The sequence below is a fragment of the Sus scrofa genome, chromosome 15 (genome assembly GCF_054392235.1).
Source record: "Sus scrofa isolate SSC_HxYL_T2T_F1_AM1 chromosome 15, Sscrofa_HxYL_maternal_Yorkshire_Landrace_v2.0, whole genome shotgun sequence".
Taxonomy (NCBI): Eukaryota; Metazoa; Chordata; class Mammalia; order Artiodactyla; family Suidae; genus Sus; species Sus scrofa.
The window spans coordinates 24,717,605-24,739,522 of record NC_139397.1 but is presented as its reverse complement, the minus strand read 5'-3'; the positions used below and the strand labels follow the sequence as shown (position 1 = coordinate 24,739,522).

Sequence of the window (21,918 nt, the reverse complement as noted above, 5' to 3'; positions counted from 1 at the left end):
GGAATTTATATATGTGTTTCACCTATAAAAGAGAACATTTAGGTAGCCATGATAGTATCTTTGGTTATCTAAAGAGCGATCCTGTGGTCAAGGTTATAGATTGAGACTGTGTAGCTTCAGAAGACAAGTATCACTGAGTAGCATCTGCAGGAAGGCCTGTAGTTTTGGCTCCAGAAAGGAGGAATATTGTGATAATTGATTCCTGCCCAGCAGTGAAATTAACTACCCTGTGAAATTCCCAGATATTTGTTTCTGAAGATATTCAAACAAGGACTGGGTAAGCATCTCTGAGATCTGTTTTAGAAGAATTCTTATATTGGATGAGAGGTCGAATTAGATAACATTTACCAACAACTACCAAAGTTTGTGATTCTTAGAAGCAGACAACTCGGAGTCAATGGGCCTGAGTTCTAACACTTGCCATTAGAGTAACTCATTCTTCAACTTCATCCACACATCTTTCAGTGTTTCAGTTTCTTTATTTAAAATTAGGGCGGAAATAGATATTCTTCCTTATCCTTTGTAAAATTTCATGCATTGAAATAATGTGTCTGTTTGTGTGCACGCACTGGTAGGCATGTGTCTCCTAAAATAGGAAGGGGGGAAGGGAGAGGGAGAAGGAAAGAGAATGATTTAATAAGTTAAGTAAATGAACAGGTAAAACAGTGGGATTCTTCCTTTTGCCATGGTACTGGCCCACTTAGATCCAATACTAAGAACAAGGAAACACTACCTACCTCCGTGTTCTGTAGAGTGAGCTCAGTATTTAAAACCATTCCTCATAATAGCAGAATATTCCACAATGAACCTTAGTAAGTGAACCTTAGGCAGAGAACAGTGAGTTCAAGTGAAGGGGAGACTCCGTGAGAATCAATCATGAAAACTATGGGTTGTATGAGAAAAGAGAACTGATTGGATTTACTCAAGAGGTAGACTGACCATTTTACCTGGTCTAAAGAAGAAAGAAATGGAGAGTGGTGGCAGGTCTAAGAGATGGGTCATTAGAAAAGCATCTTGCTCACAGTTGAGAGAGAAAAAAAAAATTGACCAGGAAAAAACAGCAAAACGTCTTTTGTCATATTGCTAATGCAACCAAGAGGATGCCCACCAAGCAAAAGGGATTCTAGCAACTTGAGGCTATGAGATCTGCCATCTGTGGTGGGGATAAAAGATCTAGATGTGAGGGAGCTCTGAAGCAGGGAGAAGAGAAAATGGAGAAGAAAGAGGAGGTTCAAAGAACTCTGAAGAGAAGACAGACCTCTTAGAAGATCTCACATAGGAACCTCTCAAGAGAGCTGCATTTTCATGTGTCAGAGGACAGTGATATTCAGAGAAGCAGAGAGGAAGTTATAACTAGATCTCCTTAAAAAGATGCTACCTATTTCCTCCATCTGTCCCCTCTTCCTGAAGAGCTAAGTCTGGAAAAAAGAAGTAGACAGTGAAGCAGCAGAACACGTTCCCCTCATATCCAGGATTCTAGAACCTAAAGTCTAGCTGGCAATGGGGGAGGAGAAAGTTTTGACTAAGATCTAATATTAAAGTTTCAAAATGGGTTGAATCAAGTTATAGAAATGAAAAGTTACCGGAGTCACTGCGTCTGCCAAGATGCTATTAAGGAAGGGCAAAGTAGTTCCTGATAATTATCACATTTTGCCAATACTCTAGGCTAATGATTACAATTAATTAAAATCATTGCACACATATGTAGATTTTTTTCAAAATTAAAAAATAATACTAAAAATCAGGAAGCTTGTTTTTCTAATTAATAAAGTTGAAAATATCTTTAGTATAATTTGCACTGATTTAACTGTGAAATGATTTCTTATTAATAGCTCTTTCTTTCTCTTCTGTTTGTGTCTGATACTTGCCAATTTGCTCCTTAATTATATAGAATAAAATTACAAGTACACTTAAAAGTAAGATTACAAGTACATGAGGCAGAATTCTGCTATCTTCATAGATTTAAAAAATCCATAAAATGGAGTAATATTAACTTTGCCAATCTTTGTGGATTATTATTTACACCCCATTGAATTATCTTTCAATCTGTTAGTAAACTTTAGGTATTTTCTCAAGTTAAATCTTTTCAACACATCAGTTTCCAATTCACATTAAGACATTTATAAAAATATAATAATGAATGTAAACTATGTTAAGATACTTGGAATACAGAACAACCTAAAAATTTTTAAAGTTTAAAATAAACTACACTGTTGTTGACTATAAACTGTCCAAGCGGCAACATGAAAGTTTGTCAGAAATATATTTCATCATAAAATACCCTTCTATTTAATGCTGTAATGTGGAGACGGGAATATTTTTCTGGATAACTGCTTCCATCTTAAATTAGTGTTGCAAATATAAACACAATTATGTAAGATAAAGTCAGTATGAATGGCAGTTGTGGTCAGTCAGTGGTTCCTAAAGTGTGGTTCCTGGACTAGCAGCAGAAGTATCAGCATCATCTGGGAATTTGTTAGAAATGTAAATTCTTAGTCCCCACCCAAGATCTACTGGATCAGAGACTTTTAGAATGGACCCTAGCCTTCTGTTTTTTAATGAGCTCTTGAGAGATTCTGATTCATGTTCAAGGTTGAGAAGCACCACCTTAATGGTACTGGGACTAGAGTGTGCATTCATACCACTTGGAAAGCACCAAAAATACTGTTCTTGGGTCCTATCCCCAGAGTCTCTTATTTAAATAATCTGGGGAGAGGGGTGGGCAGGGAATTTTAAAGCTGATCAGGTGATTCATTAATTTTACAACAAATGTTGAGAAACAATACTAACTTCTACCCTTGAAATGAGATTGACCTTTAGTTTCTTGGCATACAGTCCACTTCTAACACATGCATCACAATTTTAACATTTCCTCTCTTATTTGTAGCATTGAATTACACATTCTCCTTTCTACATAGGAAACGTACTAAAAAAGTTAAAAGGTTGTTTAAAGATTAAGAGAGAATCCTCAAGGGCCTTCCTAATTATTTAAGTGTTTGCCCACATATAATCTCAACCTAGAATGTGCAATTAACTTGTTGTAATGGCAAATGCAAGTAAAATGAATTGGGTTTATAAATAGGTGATAGTGAATTCCACTGAAAATTTAACCCTCTGTTATAATACTACTAGAAGCATTTCTAATCATAGATTTTCTATGTTTTTAAATCCAAATTTTAATATTATTTTCACTGTAAAACAGTAATTATTAAACATAACAGAAGCTGTTCATGGAGCTGAAGCATAAAAAACAAAGTGATTGCAGCATCTTCTGGTTGGATTAAATTTATGGGAACTTGGCCAACACCAACAGAAAGAGTGAAATATGATCAATCCAAATTTTATAATGGTACTTAATAAAGATGGAATTTAGTTGAAGCTGTATTTACTTTTCATTTATTGCCAAGTAGAGTGACTACTTTTCTTCTAATGCAGCAAATTAAACAATGTGTAGTGGTTTTTGTCATTTTGTAGTCAATGCGGAGATAAATTCTGTTATGGAAGAAATTTTGGCCATTCTCCCTTACAGCTTTGAAAGTGAGACTGTGCCTACCAGAGCTTCACTATCAGCATCTCTATGGATTTTTTTTTTTTTTTTTTTTTTTTTTTGTCTTTCTGCCATTTCTTGGGCCACTCCCGTGGCATATGGAGGTTCCCAGGCTAGGGGTCGAATCGGAGCTGTAGCCACTGGCCTACGCCAGAGCCACAGCAATGTGGGATCCAAGCCGCGTCTGCAACCACCACGGCTCACGGCAACGCGGGATCGTTAACCCACTGAGCAAGGGCAGGGACCGAACCGGCAACCTCATGGTTCCTAGTCGGAATTCATTAACCACTGCGCCGCAATGGGAATTCTGGATATAATTTTGAGTTAAAATGACCATCTGAGGAGTTCCCTGGTAGTTTACCAATTAAGAATTCACTGTTGTCACTGCTGTGGCTTAGGTTCAATCCCTGGTAAATGTATATTACTAAAGAGAGGAACATGTTTGGAGAAAAATGTATTTCTTATGTTATAAAGGGGAAAGGGTACTGAAAATAACCCATGTAGTTTAAAGACATTCTCTAAAATTTGTATATTTCAGAACCATACTATTTTGACAACTAAATTTCACAATGTGTGTATATCCAGTAGTGTACTGGAGGAAACTGTACCAGCTTTCAGAGCCAAATCTTAAATTTTCAAGGATTCTACGAGTCAGTTGTTAAGCACACAGCCATTATTTTTTTAAAAATTACAAATTACATAAATTTATAATTAAATAATGTTGAAAACAAGGGTAATTACTACCAAAAAATTCATAATTTCCTAATGATTTTGCTTTTTAAATTATTTGCATGTATTCTGTCCCCATTGTGGATATACTGTGTATTGATTGGTATGCACATCTTTTTCCAACTTTATAGTCAGAAAATCATGTTGACAATCTGGTGTTGGCCATGGTGGGAAGATTCACACCAAAGAAATAGTCAAACACTAGATCAGGGCTCCTCTCCATTAGGAAATGTTGAAAGATTTACCAACATACCAATGAATAAAACTCATTCATTATAGGTGTGCATGCATATAAATAAGATATTTGTGGATATGTATAATGGCATTATCTGCCTCCTATTTGCATGCTATCTTTACCTTCCAAAGTCAGCTTGAAAATGGCTTAGTTTTAGTTTCAAGTATACTTGGATTCATGGCCTGGTCCTGCCGTATATTAGTTTTGTGATCTCAAGTATGTTATTAATATCTCTAAGTTTTGATTTCTTTAACTGTAAAATGTAGACAGTAATATGTTTCTAATAGATTTGATGTAAAGATACAGTAAGAAAATTTGTGTCTGGAGTTCCCTTCGTGGCGCAGTGGTTAACGAATCCGACTAGGAACCATGGGGTTGCGGGTTCGATCCCTGGCCTTGCTCAGTGGGTTGAGGATTCGACGTTGCCATGAGCTGTGGTGTAGGTCACAGACGCAGCTCGGATCCCGCGTTGCAGCTCTGGCTACAGCTTTGATTCTACCCCTAGCCTGGGAACCTCCATATGCCGTGGGAAGCAGCCCTAGAAAAAGCAAGAAGGCCAAAAAAAAAAAAGAAAAGAAAAAAAACAAAAAAGAAAGAAAGAAAATATGTGTCTGGACTCCTTCCAGCAGTTTTCTTCTCTCACTTCACAAAAAGCATGCAAATATGCTGATATGATTATTTTTATTATTATCGAAATGTTAGGATAATTTTTTTCTCCTTTGATTCACATAAATTGTTAAAAAAAAAGTCTTACCCTAGATCTGTTACTAAAAATAAGCCAGCACAAAGTACTACTCAAAGTTTTCTAACAAGCTTATCATTTTCCTAGTCTAAACGTTTTAATCACATTTCTTATCAGTTGATATTTAATGTTTTCAGGTTGCTTGCTACCTTTCTGGTATACCCTGGATGGAGATGCTAAGAGCAGAAGAGCAATCAAGTTTTCCTAAAAAATAGAGCCATCTATGTGCAGATCCAGCCACACTGATTAGTCTGGACGTTGGAAAAGAGGGAAGGTACACTGTTCAATTCCCTTTATCAGATGGGCTTTGGGAATTCTACATGTAAAATGTGCACCTAACTGTTATTGTGTGATTCTCTATTGCTTTCTTCTTCAATACTGCTACTGTCTTCTCTACAATGTCAATTGCCATTTAGTAATACTTACCTTATCTATACTTTATTCAGAGATTATAAACTCAAATGTCTATAGGGACTTAGGCTAGTATTTAAAAGAATTTAAAATGAAAATTTTAGGTAAACAGAGATTGCAGCCCCTAAAAAGAGTTATTTAAATTGAGGGATTTAAAGGGAGTCTATTTCCCAACTATTAGAAGTGTTTTAACATGCGGTTAAATTATTAAAAATATATGCCCAATCGTGTTATATTTTCAATAAATGTGATGTGTGTCTAATATGTGGGTATAGTAGTTTTAAAAAGTCATTCCTGAAATAAAGCACGGGTCATTCCCTTACTATATTTCACTATACATTATTGAGACAAATGATAGTACAACCTACTGATATGTGGGTACAAATAGGAGTAATTAACTTTGCAACTTTATGAACAGCAAATATTTATCTTTTTCAAAGTAGGAGGATCAGTGGAAAGTGACCAGGAATTCAGCCCATTAACAAAAATATTTTACATGAATAAAAATTGTGTCCTTCAGAATTACATGACTCAATAAGAAATGAAACAAATGGTTTACCGACTATGTATTCTCAGCCTGTAATTGTTTATTGCTCCAGGAATGTAACACAGGCATGCAAACAACAAAACATGTCCTCCCGATTCACGCCCAGTGTCACTGGATGAGCTACTCTGTTTGAAAAATTTATTCATTATAGACATAAGATTAATAATGACCATTTGAGAATGTCCTGCTAATCTTAAAATATCTTCTAAAATCTGCAAGGTTTAGATCCATTTATTTTAGTCAAGGATATGGTTATTGCCTCAGGAATGGGATCTGTTTTGAAGTTACCATGAAAGTACATACTCAGGCCCGAAAGGCAGTAATAAAAAGGAACAGATCTTCTGCCTTGTCAACTCGTATTTATAAAGAAATAAATCGCCTTTTAAGAGAGATTATAGTGATGAAATCTGTTTGACACAGTCTCCACTAACAGCATGTTTCACTCACAACTTACCACAAGAGGCTGTTTCATCTGTCTGGTCACCACAGTCGTCCTCCCTGTCACACAGCCATGCTCTGGGGATGCAGCGCCCATTTCCACAAGAAAACTGGTCCGCCTGGCATGTTCTGGCTAAGATGATCAATTAACGTACAAAGAATCAATTTAGAGGCCTTTTGGGCAACCTCAAGGATACAATAAATCACACGGTAACTCTTTTACCCCCAAGACATTAATTACTCTTAGAGGAAATTTTTTTTAAAATACATTTTTTATGAAATTTTTGGTAATGCCAGTTTACCTGCCTTTTCTAAAGTTCACGTGCTTTGCCTTTCCATGAAAATGTATGCTAAGTGACAAGATATTCAGTAATCCTCACACACTTACAAAAATGAAGTGACGAATTCATTATTTTAAAATTTTTTCTTGACACATGCTTATGAATATATGGCTGAATTAAATTTCTTCAGTGTTTAATTAACAAAAAAGAACTTTGCAGAGCTTTGGCCAATAAACCAAGAAACTTGCTGTGTTTTGGAAGGAAGGATTTGAAGATATCAGGGTATCTGGTTTCTATTTACAGGGTTAGAATGGTCTCTTTCCTCGAACATTTTCAATGCATTTATTTCTTGATCTCCAAATGATCTCAAGTATGGAGCAAGAATATATAAAATATTTTCGAAAACATACACTTAGTCTTAAAGAAGATTTTCGACTCATTTTTTAGCACAATTATAAAAACATATAACTTTTTTAATCAAAAAAGTATACTAATGAACTTTGTTTTAGGCCCTCTTAAAGGTTTCAATGAACACACACCGGGAAAGTTGCCTTCTATGTTAGCCAAAGGCAGTAGTTTAAAATTATTCAGTGAAGGGGTTCTGTTCTACAAGGAGTTATTTTATTTTTCTATTATTATCAGATCAACTTTCTCAAGCATGAAAGCATGAGAGCCTAGATAGCTTCCCTAATTCTTTTCCCTAATTCTTCTTAGTTTGTAGCATAGTCATTTCTATTTTTAATTTTTGTTCTTTTTTTACAGCCACACCTTTGGCACATGGAAGTTCCCAGGCCAGGGCTCAAATTGGAGTTGAAACTGCTGGCCTATGCCACAGCCATGGCAACATGGTATCCTAGCCACATCTGCAATCTATGTTGCAGCTTGTGGCAACACCAGATCTTTAACCCACTGAGCAAGGCCAGGGATGAAACACACATCTTCACAGAGGTAACGCTGGGTCCTTAACCCTCTGAGCCACAATAGGAACTCCTGTCATATGCTTAGTTATTTTTAAATGTTTGAGTTTTTCTTTTTCTTTTGTCACTCTGAGTCACAAATCCATTTTCATATAAAAAAGTATCAGCCACTCACAACTTCTTTTTATTGGACCATAGAAAGGCATAGAAAATGTTGGGAATGGGACATGAAGACCTATTAATATTTGAGTTAGATGAGGATTGGACAGATGAGGAACAATTAGGCTCTGAGTTTTAGCAGCTATGATTGGAGAATATTGTTTAGTATGTAGATGTTTCCTGGGATTGATAATTATAAGGATGTGTTCCTGTTTCATCAAAACATGCTGTGAACTTTAATACTAGTGGCTGGTATAAAAAGAGAACGTGGTTCAAAGTCATTCAAACACACTAGATTGGGTTTCCATAATTGAGGGTTTCGGAGATCATTTGAATAATTTCCTAAAAGTTATATACTAGTTATTTCCCTTAAGAAAACTGCACTTGCTATGTAAAGATGTATATCCATTACTGGTGAATATTTAAAAGATTACTTGAGAAAAACAAAGGAAAACATTTTCTCTCTGGCTTCATTTATTATATTAGATTGGATATAATGTTGCTATTCCCAGTGCCTATAATTAGAAACACAGGGGAAAATGTTACACTGTGTATTTTGATTGGTTTATGTGGATACTGGGGTCCTGAATCTAAAATATTTTGTGTAATATATAATTTTCCCTTTTTACAAATAAATTGTTTTAGACTAACAGACTTTAAATATCCCAACAACCATACGTGATTCTGAAGTTTGCAATGTTGAAATTTTCAAGCAGGATTTAGTATTCCTACATTGTCTCATTTCAGTAATCTTATGGATTTTTTGTTAAATTATTCTAACATTTAGATTAAACCAACAAAGTTCCTAGGTAATTTTAACAGAAGCATATCTACTTGGAAAAAAACTAGAATATATTTGTATCTGCCTAAAGAAGCATGAAGATTTTTGCATTAGTTTATGTGATGAGATGAGGAGAGCATAGAGCTATGAGGCTGATGATTATTTTTTTTCTTATATGTCTCTGTATAATTTCACTGGTTGCAGTAAATACTTTTCACCTTTTGAGTTTTAAGAGAAATTTGACAAGATACTTCGCTTTTCAATTCTTCCTCCTTTCTTTGCTCTCTCCCTCTTCCTTCCTTCTGAAACCTTACACAGGCCCCTGTGCCCTTGCATTTTGAAATGAAAGCCTTTTCCTTTAGCCTTCCAAGCCTCCCCTGAAGTCTCAAAAGGCTGACTCAAGAGTTAATGATTAGGGGCTATTACGATAGCTAAAAACTAGTTAAAACTGTCTCCATTATGTTGTGCCCTGCCTTGGCCCACTAACTTACTTTAACTGGCTTTTCACAAATGAACTCTTCCTTGCTTAACTGCTTTCTTTTACTAATGATTGCCTTCAGTTAGAGTTATATCTCATGCCTTGTGTTTTCATTCCCTTGAACAACTCTCTAACATTCCCTTCCTTTTGTAAGCAATCTTTACTGCAGAGAGAAGGTTAAGATGACCGACAGAAACTATCACTGGACCACTTGACAATGGTCTTGACGTGGAAATGACCTATGGAGGGCGAAGAATGCAGGCACCCTAATCCTTATCAACATCCCTGATTTTTTGAGCTAAACCTATAAAACTCCTTGCTATCCCCTCTCAGAGGATACACAGCTTTGAAGGTGTTAGCCGGCTGTGGCCTCTTTTGCCTGGCAAATAAATAAAGCTCTTCTTTCTGCTTCACCCAAAACTCTCTATTGGGTGGCACATTTAATTGGTGCCAGTGAACAGAGGCTGTTTCTGCTACACTTCCTTCCTTCTTCTTTTTCTCCTTTCTTCCTCTCTCCCTCCCTTCCTCTTTTCTTTTGGTCTCTCTGTATTTCTTTCCTAAATATCTCCTTTCCTCCCTCATTTCCTGCCTAGTTTATTACTTCAGTCTTTCTTATTTTCTTGCTTTAAAGAAAAAGATATTATCACATATTTTCTTCTCCATTAAATTCTAATTGACCCATGATAAGAATATATTACAATTTCCAATACAGAAATTTTCTATTTGATGTCCTTATGTCATTCTTGTGGTTATTCAGTTTAATTTCAATCGAGTTTTCTCAGATTGCCTTTTTTCATCAGGAGTGCTATGATGAGGAGAGAGGAGAATGAGAAAGAACTCCTAAAACTGATCTCACATCATATATGGCTGATTCCATGTGGTGATGGGATGGGAATTCGTATGTCAGCTAATCAATTCAGAAACTTGAATAAGTGACCCATTATCCCATTATCCCAAAGAGTATTTACTGGCTTATTATTAAGGGTAGTTGGCCTTGAAAATATATGAATTGATTGTCTTTTCTAATTGTGGAGAAAATGATCTGCTTAATCCACTAGGCACACCTAACTGATTTCAGATGAGAAAGATGCTTCACTCCATAAGTCTACAAGTACTATCTGTCTATGTAATATAATCAGATTGACAGATTGATTAAATTATCATTCTTTTTTTCTTTTGCCTGTGCCCATGACATGAATAAATTCCCAGGTCAGGGATCGAGCCCATGCCATAGCTGCGATGATGCCAGGTCCTTAAACTTCTGTGTCACTAGAGAACTTAAATTATTGCCTTTTAATCACTAGATTTGTATCAAGAAATCACAATTTTTACTTCCTCAATTCTTGTCTCCATCAGATCTAAGTTAGTTTGGAGGTGAGATTAGCAACAGCCCCAGAGGACTCTAATTTTGTAGCAAGTGCTGCTCTAACGAAGAGGAAATTTACACCTCCTCAGCGGAATTGTTTATTTAGCAGTGAGTCAGAAATTCACTGTCATAATGTGAATTTTTTCTACTCATCACTAATTATGCTTCTCCTGCAGTCAGTCACAGAGCAGTGAGAAATCCCACAATGCACAGGAACAGTAAAGAGGGGAGAAGAACAGAGCGTAACACATTGTTCCTGAATTTTACCTGTGCTGTATTTTAATCAAAGCGTTCTATTTAAACAAAACCTATGTCATATCAAAATGAACTCTTCAATTTCTCTTGTAGAAAAGTCTGATTTTTGAATACATCAGGTTTTCTTAATGCAAGCTTATTGGTCTAGTTTGAAATTAGTTAAAATTGGTGGGGGTGTGTGAGAAGAACAAATATTACATAATTGAACCAGAGTTCTATGCTGTGGGAAAATGCTAGTTGGAAATTGCCTAGGCCTAAAGCCAAGGATCGTCATGGTTACCATGAGGGAAAAAGAATTTCAAATCTAACTGCATCTAACCTTTGGCCTCTGGGTCTCTCTCATAAGTAGACAAAAGTATTTTGTTGTTTTTGATGGAGAACAACTCTCAAGCCCTGCCTATAAACTTTCTTCCACCCCCTTTGTATATGCTGGCACTCCTTCCAGGTTTGCTCTCCACCCCTGTCTGCCTCTGCTAACTCCACCCACCTCAACAATCTGTGCTCATCAATCACTCATTCTTTTTCCAGTAAAATATTTCCTTCTTTTTTTTTTTTTTTTTTTTTTTTTTTTTGTCTTTTTGCTATTTCTTGGGCCTCTCCCGTGGCATATGGAGGTTCCCAGGCCAGGGGTTGAATCGGAGCTGCAGCCACCGGCCTACGCCAGAGCCACAGCAACACGGGATCCGAGCCGCGTCTGCAACCTACACCACAGCTCACAGCAACGCCGGATCGTTAACCCACTGAGCAAGGGCAGGGACCGAACCCACAACCTCATGGTTCTTAGTCGGATTTGTTAACCACTGCGCCACGACGGGAACTCCCAGGAAAATATTTCTATCACTTAGAAAAGTATAGGGAATGATACTATTCACACCTGTTTGCCATCACATAGCTCCATCAAACCTTAATGTTTTTTCTATATTTGCTATGGCTTGTCTTATTAAAAAATGTATTATATTTATATTTGAAGTCCCCTGTATAAAGTTTTCTGATCACATTTCTCTCTCATTTATAGAGGTAACTACTATCCTTTTTTTTTTTCCTTTTTTTATTTCCATACATAATTTATTCCTAGTTTTATACATTTGTGAACCAACATGCACATGTAAAAACTGTATATTTCATAAAAACACTAAATTGTTCATATTCTGCCACTTTTTGATTTAACATTGTTTTTGAAATTAATTACTGTTGGTATGTGATTTCTAATTTTTCATTTTAATGATGAACAGAATTCTATTATGTGAATATAACAGTGAATCTACGTGTGTGTGTGTTCTCCATTATTCTGTGATGGGCTTTTGACTTGCTTTAATTCCTCACTATTACTGGTATTAGAGCAATGAAACTCTTGTTTGCCTCTCTCTGTGCATAAGTATTAGAGTATAAACCTAGAAATAGAATTATAGGCTTGAAGGTATGTACATCTTCACATTTATTGGATTGGACCAATCTGCTTTACAATGTGGAAAAATTATATATACATGAAGAATGTATGGCAATTCCTTTTTTTCCATAATCTTGCTAAGACTGGTTTTATCAAATGCTTTATTCTTCCTAATTAAATGAATTGAATTGTTATTTAGGCATTTCTCTTAAGTTTTTTTGTAAGACTTAGCTTAGATATCCCCTCCTTCAGAAAGTCTTCCCAGATTGCCAAAAATTAATTAGTTGCTCCTTTATGTGTTCCCATTTAAGGGTTAACTTAGCATTTTGAATACTGCCTGGGAATCACCTGTTTACATGTCTTTCTCCTCATCTTAGTTCTCAGCTTCTTAAGGAAAGGTATTGTATATTTTTTTCATCTTATCTCCTGTGATAAATATTTATTGAATTAGTAGATCCATTAAGGAGAAATCCCAAAGGAACATAATAGAAAATTGGCTTCCTATAGGAAAGATTTTTTTTTTTAAATACTAGTAATGCTAAAGGCTATAGGATAGTGAATTCAATTACAAAATAATCCTCTTATGGGAAATATTTTATCTAGGATACATATCTGTATACATCTATATCTAGAAATGTATAGAGATGCCCCAGCCAGAGAAATTATCAAATGAACTTGCCATATTCTTCCAATATAATGAGCTATGTGACCTATTCATTTTGGTAAAATAAAATAGAAATACATTGCAACATGACAACACAGTTTTCAAAGCTAAAAGGCATATTTATTTTTTCCTTTGTTCTTTTCATTCAATTTCTAAACGTTTACAGTGACCATAACAGCTATCATAAATATACCGACAGGAGGATCTTGTAAGGAGTGGCAGACTTCAATTCTCATCACTTAAAGAGGCACTTGAGGAGTAAGCAAGTCGCATTCTATTTTCTTGTGGACTGAAGGCCTGGAGTGTCTTCAGAATCTTACTAATTAGGATTGATTGTTTTATTTGCTCTCACACATAGCATTTTCACTTTTATTACTGTAAGTAGCTAGTCAATCCCAAATAGTTTTTTAAAAAAGCATGTAGAAACAAACAGATTTTTAAAAAATCTAATAGAAATGGAGACAACATGGCATTATGAATTGAATCAGCGATGCCTTTTCTTTTAAGGTGAAAGCAGATCTGTTTAGGATATAATGAAGCAAAGACTCAAGTTGAATCTTGATCTTAAAATAAAAATAATTGCACTAGTTTAGAAAGATGCTTCATTGTAAACTGTAATGATATTCTAAGAGCAACTTGAGAAAGGTTAGATTGACCATATCTAACATTCTAGCTAATCCTCAGAATAAAATAGTTTAGTAAAAGGACAAATGGCAGAGTTCCCATCATGGCTCAGTGAAAACGAACCTGACTAGCACCCATGAGGATGCAAGTTCGATCCCTGGCCTTGCTCAGTGGATTAAAGATCCAGCATTGCCATGAGCTGTGGTGTAGGCCCGCAGCTACAGCTATAATGTATAGAGTTTCCCCTAAATTCTCACTGAAGATATTAATTAAGGCAAGACTCTTCTCCCACCTCATCTGTGAAATTAATGAATCTGAAGGCAGAAGCCCAGGACGAAATGGTCTCTAACGGCCCCTTTCTGTTAGACTTCTGCAAAACAACCGTATAAAACACATAAAACATCTCAGAAATAATCAGTCTGAAATACCAGACCAAGATTTGTTCAAGGGACAAGAGAATAACTAGACCATGGATCCTTAGTACATAATGTCACTATGCAAAAACAATATAAAATGAAGTTTAGGGCTATGGAATGGTGACTGTTTGGTTTTTGCCATTGTTGTTTAGTACATGGCACAAAGCTTTCTGGAAACAACTCCCAGTAAATTCATACTCCTACAGAGCTGAAAGAAATACATGAATAAACTGAGGTACAGGGAGGCACAAGTCTTTCCACGAAAGCCAGTGGCAAAACCAAGAGTACAAACGAGGCTTCTTTCCTCTACATGCTGCCTTCTCAGTTTTCACTAATACATTAATAGTTTTTTTTTTTTGTTTTTTTCTTTTTTTCTTTTTAGGACTACACCAGCAGCTATAGGAAGTTCCCAGGCTAGGGGTCAAATGTGAGCTGCAGCTGTTGGCCTACACCACAGACACTGAGCGAGGTCAGGGATCGAACTTGCATCCGTATGGATACTGATCAGAGTCTTAACCCTCTGAGCCACAATGAGACACCTATAATAATTTTATTTATTAGGGCCTATTTTGGCAAAGAGGGAAATGAGGTAGTTGATATTTTTTAACACTGGTATACTACTATGATTAAAAATTACTGATCATATTAGAGTCAGCAAATACATAATATTTCAGCATCATTTAAAGAGAAGCACTAGGCAGGTGGTTGCTAGTCAGCATCATTTTTCAACACTTATCTGACAATTCATGACCTTTGTGCTCCTCTGTTATAACCTGTACCACAAGCTGCATATTCCTATTCAGTGAGAATCTGGCCAGGGATTTAAAGATTTATTGCAATGGGATGAATTATATGGAAATATAAATAGGCTTAGGGGTCTTGGGACTTCATTTTAAAAAATAAAACAACACAAAAAAAAAAACCCAAAAAACTACTCCACATAAATGATGTGCTAGGAACAGAAAACTACAGAGGAATTCTAGCAGCCTAAATAAAATACATAAATTATTATTTCAAGGTTAAAAAAAATAGTTCTCCTTGTGAGACGGCCTACAATATAGTATACTAACAAACCTCTCCCTTCATTGTCAAGTAAGATTTAGCAGGGACAAGTCTTGTCCACGTAGTGTATCAAGAGTCAACCCATGTGGATAGATAAAGTGCCAAATTACTTTTGAAAATGGAGTCATACCCAAAGATGAAGTAAAAGGTAATTTGTATGCTAGCCTTTGTAGCATTGAACTCTGAATTCACTTCCTATTGCAAGAGTCAGATCATCAGCACTAGCAAAGTTCAGCGTAGTTCAAGGCCCTGACATGCATTTTTATGGAGACTAACTTTAGAAGATAACTATATATACATATATCTCCAAGCAAGCCTTTATTTACCTGCACAGGTTTGATTGGATTCATCTTCATTGCTCCCACAATCATTAGCTCCATCACAAAGCCATCTCTTGGGGATACAACGATTATTCTTGCATTTAAACTGATCATCAGGACAGCTGTGATTGACTGCGGCGGGAGGGTGGAGGGAGAGAAGACACAAGTTTAACCATTTAAAACTGGATACAATTATAATTACTTTAAAGTAGAGTCATAGAAAAGTGACATTAATTATAATATTACAGTAGAATAAATCTATATCTTCTGTCATTCATTGTCTCATATTTTATACAAAATAACAACATTCTAGGCTCTGTAATACTTTCATAGAAAAATTGAGAAATTAAAGTTCATGTAAAAGAAAATATATATTCATTTTCCATGTCTTCAGTAAAACCAATTTTATCCACTAAATTTATTTTCCCATCCCTCATCACAATAGGTGATTTCTTTTCAGATATTTTTAACCAAAAAATATTTAAAATTAATGTCAAATTTTAATGTGGGATACAAATATGTATTAAATAATTGAATCATGTATCAAAAATACTTGTTTTTTAAACCACACTTCCACTCAAGTCCTTCTTAAAACATTAAATAAGCCTAGTTTTGTTAGGGTTTGCTCAGTGTTTCTTGGGACTTGAAGGAAAATGCGAAAAAAAAAAAAAAATCACTTGTCACCTGGAATTGATGTTAAATATGAGATCCTGCTTAATTTTAATAACAAAACTGATCATCATGAGTCTTTTCCTCTAATACAAAAAGTAAACATATAGCCTCAAAACATACTGAGGACATGACCAAACTTCATTTGAGCAGCTGTGCCCAGCTAAGGATTAAACCTCCAATATCTAAGCACAACAGGAGTCCACCTTAAAGTTTACCTTCTGTGGTTATGTATCCTGCATTCTGAAGGCTAAATTCCTAAATGAATTGGCATGCTCTTCAGTATCTGTTTCAAACCTTTAATATTCTTTCTGAAGTAATTTTCCTTGCGCCCAGTAGTTGCACTTTTGTATGATAAAAATAAATTTGGTATTAGTTTTACTGAGCATGTGAAAACTAGCCATTTTATCATGCTGTTGCATAGCAAATGCATTCCTTTCCAGTGAGTTTCTATAAAACACTATTTATATTGAAAGTAGCCTTAGTGGTAAAGTGGCTTTATCACTTTTTAGAAGTTTTTATTCATGTAGAATAAAAATACAAATAAATAGGAGGAAAAGAGCTTATGTTTTCTGGCATTTGAGCATGATTAACATTTTCTAGTTACTTCAGGGACTTTGGCAAGAATAGCTGCTCAGGAGGACAAAAGTCATTTAATATATTAGGGGTCAAGATTTTAAAGTACCAACATTATGCATAAGTACTTCAGTGACACCTGATCAAGGACTTTTGTGATTTTTCACAATGTTAGAAATTGCGGGTTAAAGAGGAGAAAATACAATGAACTGTTTTGTGATTTGGAGTTGAGAAGTTAAAGTAGAATGATAGAAGAATTTTAAGTTGAAGCTTGTTCATACTTACAATCTAGAATAATCCTCTGAAATGAATTAGGCAGTGCTGAAATTTTTTTTTTTTTTCTTTTCAAGGCCACACCTGGAGCACATGGAAATTCCCAGGCTAGGGGTCAAATCAGAGCTGTAGCTGCCTGCCTACACAACAACCATAGCAACATGGAATCAGAGCCACCATCTGTGACCAACAGTGCAAGCCAGATCCTTAACCCACTGAATGAGGCCAGGAATGGAATCTGCATCCTCATGGATACTAGTTGGGTTCTTAATCCCCTGAGCCACAACAGGAACTACATGCTGAAATATTCACCATGAGACCCCAGGAATATAATCCTGCTCAGAATCACTGCAATATTTAAAGATGGCATTCCCTGCCTGGAAGGTGGCCAGGAATGTCAAAAGTTTTCCACTAAACCACTTACTCAGCCTTTCACATGCTAGGTGCTATCCTAGACTCTGAGACTACAAAGTGCTACAACATAACATGTCTCCTTATGAAGATAGTCATCTACTAGATGCATCAGATAAGTAAGCGTATAATTTAAATATGGTTTGACAACTACCACAATAAAGAAATATCCAAGAGATGTTTAACTCAACTGGACTATATTGAGAAGGAGATATTTTAGTGTTCAAAAAAAGACTTCCCTGTGGACTTTAAGGTCAACTACAGTAAATTTCATAGACTTTGAACAGACAATTCAATGGTACAGAGGAGAGAATGACATTTTTAGAAATTTACACATAGTTTAACTTGATAAGGACAAAGAGGATAAGTGGTTGCATGAGAGACATTTAAAGTTAAAAATGTAAATGTGAGACATAGCATGAAGCACCGTACATGTGAGTTAGTGGATTTTAGGATTTAACTTGTTGGTTATGCAGTCACTGAAATAACAAGATTAGATTCCACACAAATACCACTCTGAAAGCAGTGTGGACAGTGGGCTTCAATTAAGGGAAAAACAGTGGTGGAAGTAATAGCAGGGCACACACTGTGTCAGTCTAAGATAGGAGCCTAATTTAGCCAGTGAAGATTTCGAGGTGGTAAAGATACAAAATTAATTATTTAGTAGGTAAAAGAAATGAGATTTATTGATACAATTGAACAAGGACTTTATGTAAAATAGAAGACTCCAGAAAAAGCTCACAGTGCAGCCATGGGTGATGAAATGAAAAGTGATGAAAATAATGAACAAGAGAATGCCGACTGGGAATTTTAATCCTACAATTCCCAGTACAAATGTAATGGGCCCCTATACTCATAGAGGAAATGAGTTTTTTTGGGAGTTGGTGAAAAGAACAATCACATAGAACATGGACCTCTAGGACTAATTCATAAACACTGTGATGAATATCTGTGCTCTGCAAGGCACTATGTGACTATGTAGGGATCTGATATGTAAGAGCATTCACTGTAAACATGAATAAACACTGTGAGTCACAAGAAAAGAGGCAATTAGTCTAATCAACAAATAATATATCATTTTTGTTGAAAAGTAGGGAAAAAAATCCTTTACTCTTGGATGAAATGCTCCTCCCACTCCAAAACTTTTGACTAATTGTATCAACTTCATATTTAACACTTTATTTATGGTACTTATTTATTTGATTATAGATATTAGGGGGCTTGAATAAAAGAAGTACATAATGCTGTAATCAGTGTCCGTGTATGGAAATTAAGAGAAAATAACCTTATATTTATATATAAATTATAATATATGTACTATATATTGGTACACAATTTGAAATTTTTTTTGTCTTTTGTCTTTTCAGGGCCACACCCACAGCATATGGAGTTCCCAGGCTAGGGGTCTAATCAGAGCTGTTGCCGTCAGCCTATGCCACATCCACAGCAATGCCAGATGCAAGCCAAGACTGTGACCTACACCACAGCTCATGGCAACACGGGATCTTTAACCCACTGAGCGATGCCAGGGATTGAACCCGCAACCACACGGTTCCTAGTAGGATTTGTTTCCACTGCACCATGACGGGAACTCCTGAAAATATTTTTAAAACTCCATTTTCTTAGAATTTTGTACCTAAATTGCATGATCTAAATAACCAGATCAATTTTTTTGTCCATTCTTAAGAAAGAATGTTTAAAACTTCATTTTTGTACACTTGATTTAAAAAAAAAAGAAAACGAAGGATTATCTCAATTAGTTCAGCCACTTTAAAAAAGGTCATTAACTTAAAAAAACATTTTCTTTTTAAAATAATATATGAAAATCAAATCAAAAGATCAAAGATAAATTATGTCCATCACTGGCCTCTCTTCATATACAATTATTTCATATCTCTCAAAACATTAAGGTGGTGATTCTAATCAAATATATTTTCAAAAGTTTCTTTAACCTGCTTCTCAAAGTGTTTTCCTTCCACATTTGTGAGACATTTTCTCATCTCTACCAGAAACACAAAACTATTCCTACTGCAGCAAATGATAAACAGCTAAAATAGAAGCCAAAGGGAAGAAAATCAAACCTTTCATTTTTTTTAATAATCTGGGTGCCTCATATGGATTTCCTATTACGTACTGAGCCAGTAAAATTAGGTAATAACATGTTCCAAACCCATGTCTGTTTCCTTGGATCATCTTCGAGGCTCTGTTGCCAAGGAGCAATGGAGTGGATCGTGACCTTCTGTACCAGTAATTCTGTCTGGAGGGAATTTAAATTGATTTTTCCACATCTTCAAATTCAGGAATCCAAAGGGTTCCCTTATTGCAACCTTCTAACAATGGTATTGTGGTGCTGACAGCAAAAAATATGGAAGAAGAAGACTCCAGGAGTAACCAAAATGATCATATTCCAAGATAGGGAAGGATGAGAAAAATAGTCTTTTAAAGCTATGCAAGAGAGGTAATCGAAGATTTGATCTCCCTACAAAATGATGGCTGAGAAAAAAGCTAAGTTCAATTTGCATCACAGATATTTTTAGATTTTTCTCCAAACTGCTTCAGTAGTTCACACCTTTCAAGACTCAGTAAGTATTAACATAACTTAAAGGAGAACATACAGCAACTGACTGGATCTTCATCACTTCCATCTAGACAGTCGTCGTCGCCATCACATTTCCACTGAGCTTGGATACAGTGTCTGTTTTTGCAGCGGAATTCTCCAGCTTTACATATGTGAGGTAATACTTCTCCAGGATTAACTAGGGTTAAACAAATCCAATATACGCAAATATTACTAGATAGATTCAGTTCATTAAAGTATAAATTTTGTTACACTCATAAAATACTGATTTCATTTCATTTTATATTAAATATGAAAACATCTTAACATTGTAGTGGCAACCATTTCTGGAAATGAGAAAATACTGTTTTTCTGACAATAAATATTCTATTACAAATTCTAAAGATTCATTGTAAGCAACTGTCTCCAAAATAAATAATAACAACATAATAGAAGAACATCTTTTTTTTTTTTTTTTTTTTTCACAGCCATACCTGCAGCATGTGGAAGTTTCTGGGCTTGGGGTCAAATCAGACCTGCAGCTGTGGCCTATACCGCAGCCACAGCAACACTGAATCTGAGCCTCATCGGCAACCTAGTCTGCAACTTGTGGCAAAACAAGATCCTTAAACCACCAAGTGAGGCCAGGGATCAAACCCGCATCCTCACAGAGACAATGTTGTGTCCTTAACCCACTGACCCACAATGGGAACTCCATCATCTTCTATTTATATTGAGTTTGTAGTTTGACTTTTTAAAGAGCTTTCATTCATAATCTTAATTAATCATCACGATAACCTATGAAGTAAGCATGGCAAAGAATTTTACTACTTCCACCTCATAGATGAATAAGCTAAAAATTAAAATGAAAAGTGAATAGCACACAGCACTGATGGTTATATTTACTTTGCTGGTCTGCAAGCTGAAAACAAACTTGGCTCTGGTTAACTATTTAAGGAGGTATTAAGTTAATCAAAACAATCTCATTATATATCCAGATTCTATGGAGTGTTTTCTTCATATATTCCAGTTCTCTAATCAAATGTTAGGAACTCTGCTAATTGAAATTTAGTCATGAATTAAAAGTGTTACTATGCTTCTCTTCTCTTTGAGTGGGTTCAGTAGAACCTAGAAAGAGAAGGGAGTATGGGGCAACAGCTAAAGTAAGTGATTTGTGTTTCATGAACTGAAAAAGGGGTTGAATTTTCAAAAGCTGGTTTATCGCTAGAAGAAACAGAAGCTGATTTTTCTATACCAGTTCTAATGGCTTTATTTGGACTGATGAACTGTCACAAAACCTATATGCACTCCAGTAACAAGGGAGATAGAGAAGACAGTTTCCAGAACACTCAGTGTTTCACTCGCTTAATTTTTGTATTTTCCCTACTGCAAAGAACGGAAGAGGGAAAGCGACTATGAACAATTGCAGGGAATCTGCTTCAGAGCATTATGGAGCAAGGCACAAGGCATGTGGCTGTGTGAGTGTGGAAAAGGAGAGCGTCCCCTGCCATCCAGATTTTTATTTAAGGCCTCAAGGGTGGAAAATAGTTAGTGTGGAGAATGAAATATTCAGTCAAATCAAAGATAATCCCATGTGTCTTCAGTCCCATCACAGACAGCTGGACTTGCTGTACAAGCTAATAAACTTGCTTATTTAGCAGGTTTATATCAGTTAAACAGGGGTAATTTTCCTTTCTGTTTAACTCTCACTTTATCAATAACAAAATGCTGAAGCAGCAATTTCTCTGATGATGTCATTCTCTAAGTTCACTTGAAAGTAAAAAAATTAGAAAAAAATTCAATTTAATATATATATATAGAGAAAAAGAACAAATCTCAAATAGGAAATAAAAACAAAAATAGGAGATCATTGGGTTTGCTATTCAACCCCAGGGTACCTTTTTTGCGGCAGCAACTAGGAATGAGGGAACAAGGCTGTGAATCAAGACAAAAGTGGAGGTGGACTCTGTGATGTGTCTGACCATTTCTAGAATCAAGTTTTCTCTCAAAATCTCTAGACTCCATGATTGATAACATACAAATTTCCCTTACTTTGAGTTTTATTGCTCACTT

The 21,918-nt window shown here is 35.6% G+C and overlaps 1 protein-coding gene across 5 annotated transcripts in view; it reads right to left on the bottom strand.

Annotated features, from left to right (window-relative positions):
- LRP1B (LDL receptor related protein 1B) overlaps positions 1-21,918 on the bottom strand; it is a 1,884,722-nt gene that overhangs the window by 732,369 nt on the left and 1,130,435 nt on the right. For all 5 annotated transcript variants that reach the window (XM_084998912.1, XM_084998914.1, XM_021076285.2 and 2 more), the window contains 3 exons: positions 19,904-20,044; positions 15,366-15,491; positions 6,666-6,782 (listed from right to left, as the gene is read on the bottom strand). In XM_084998912.1, coding sequence (XP_084855038.1) covers positions 6,666-6,782; positions 15,366-15,491; positions 19,904-20,044 — 384 coding nt within the window. The remainder of the gene's footprint in view (positions 1-6,665; positions 6,783-15,365; positions 15,492-19,903; positions 20,045-21,918) is intronic.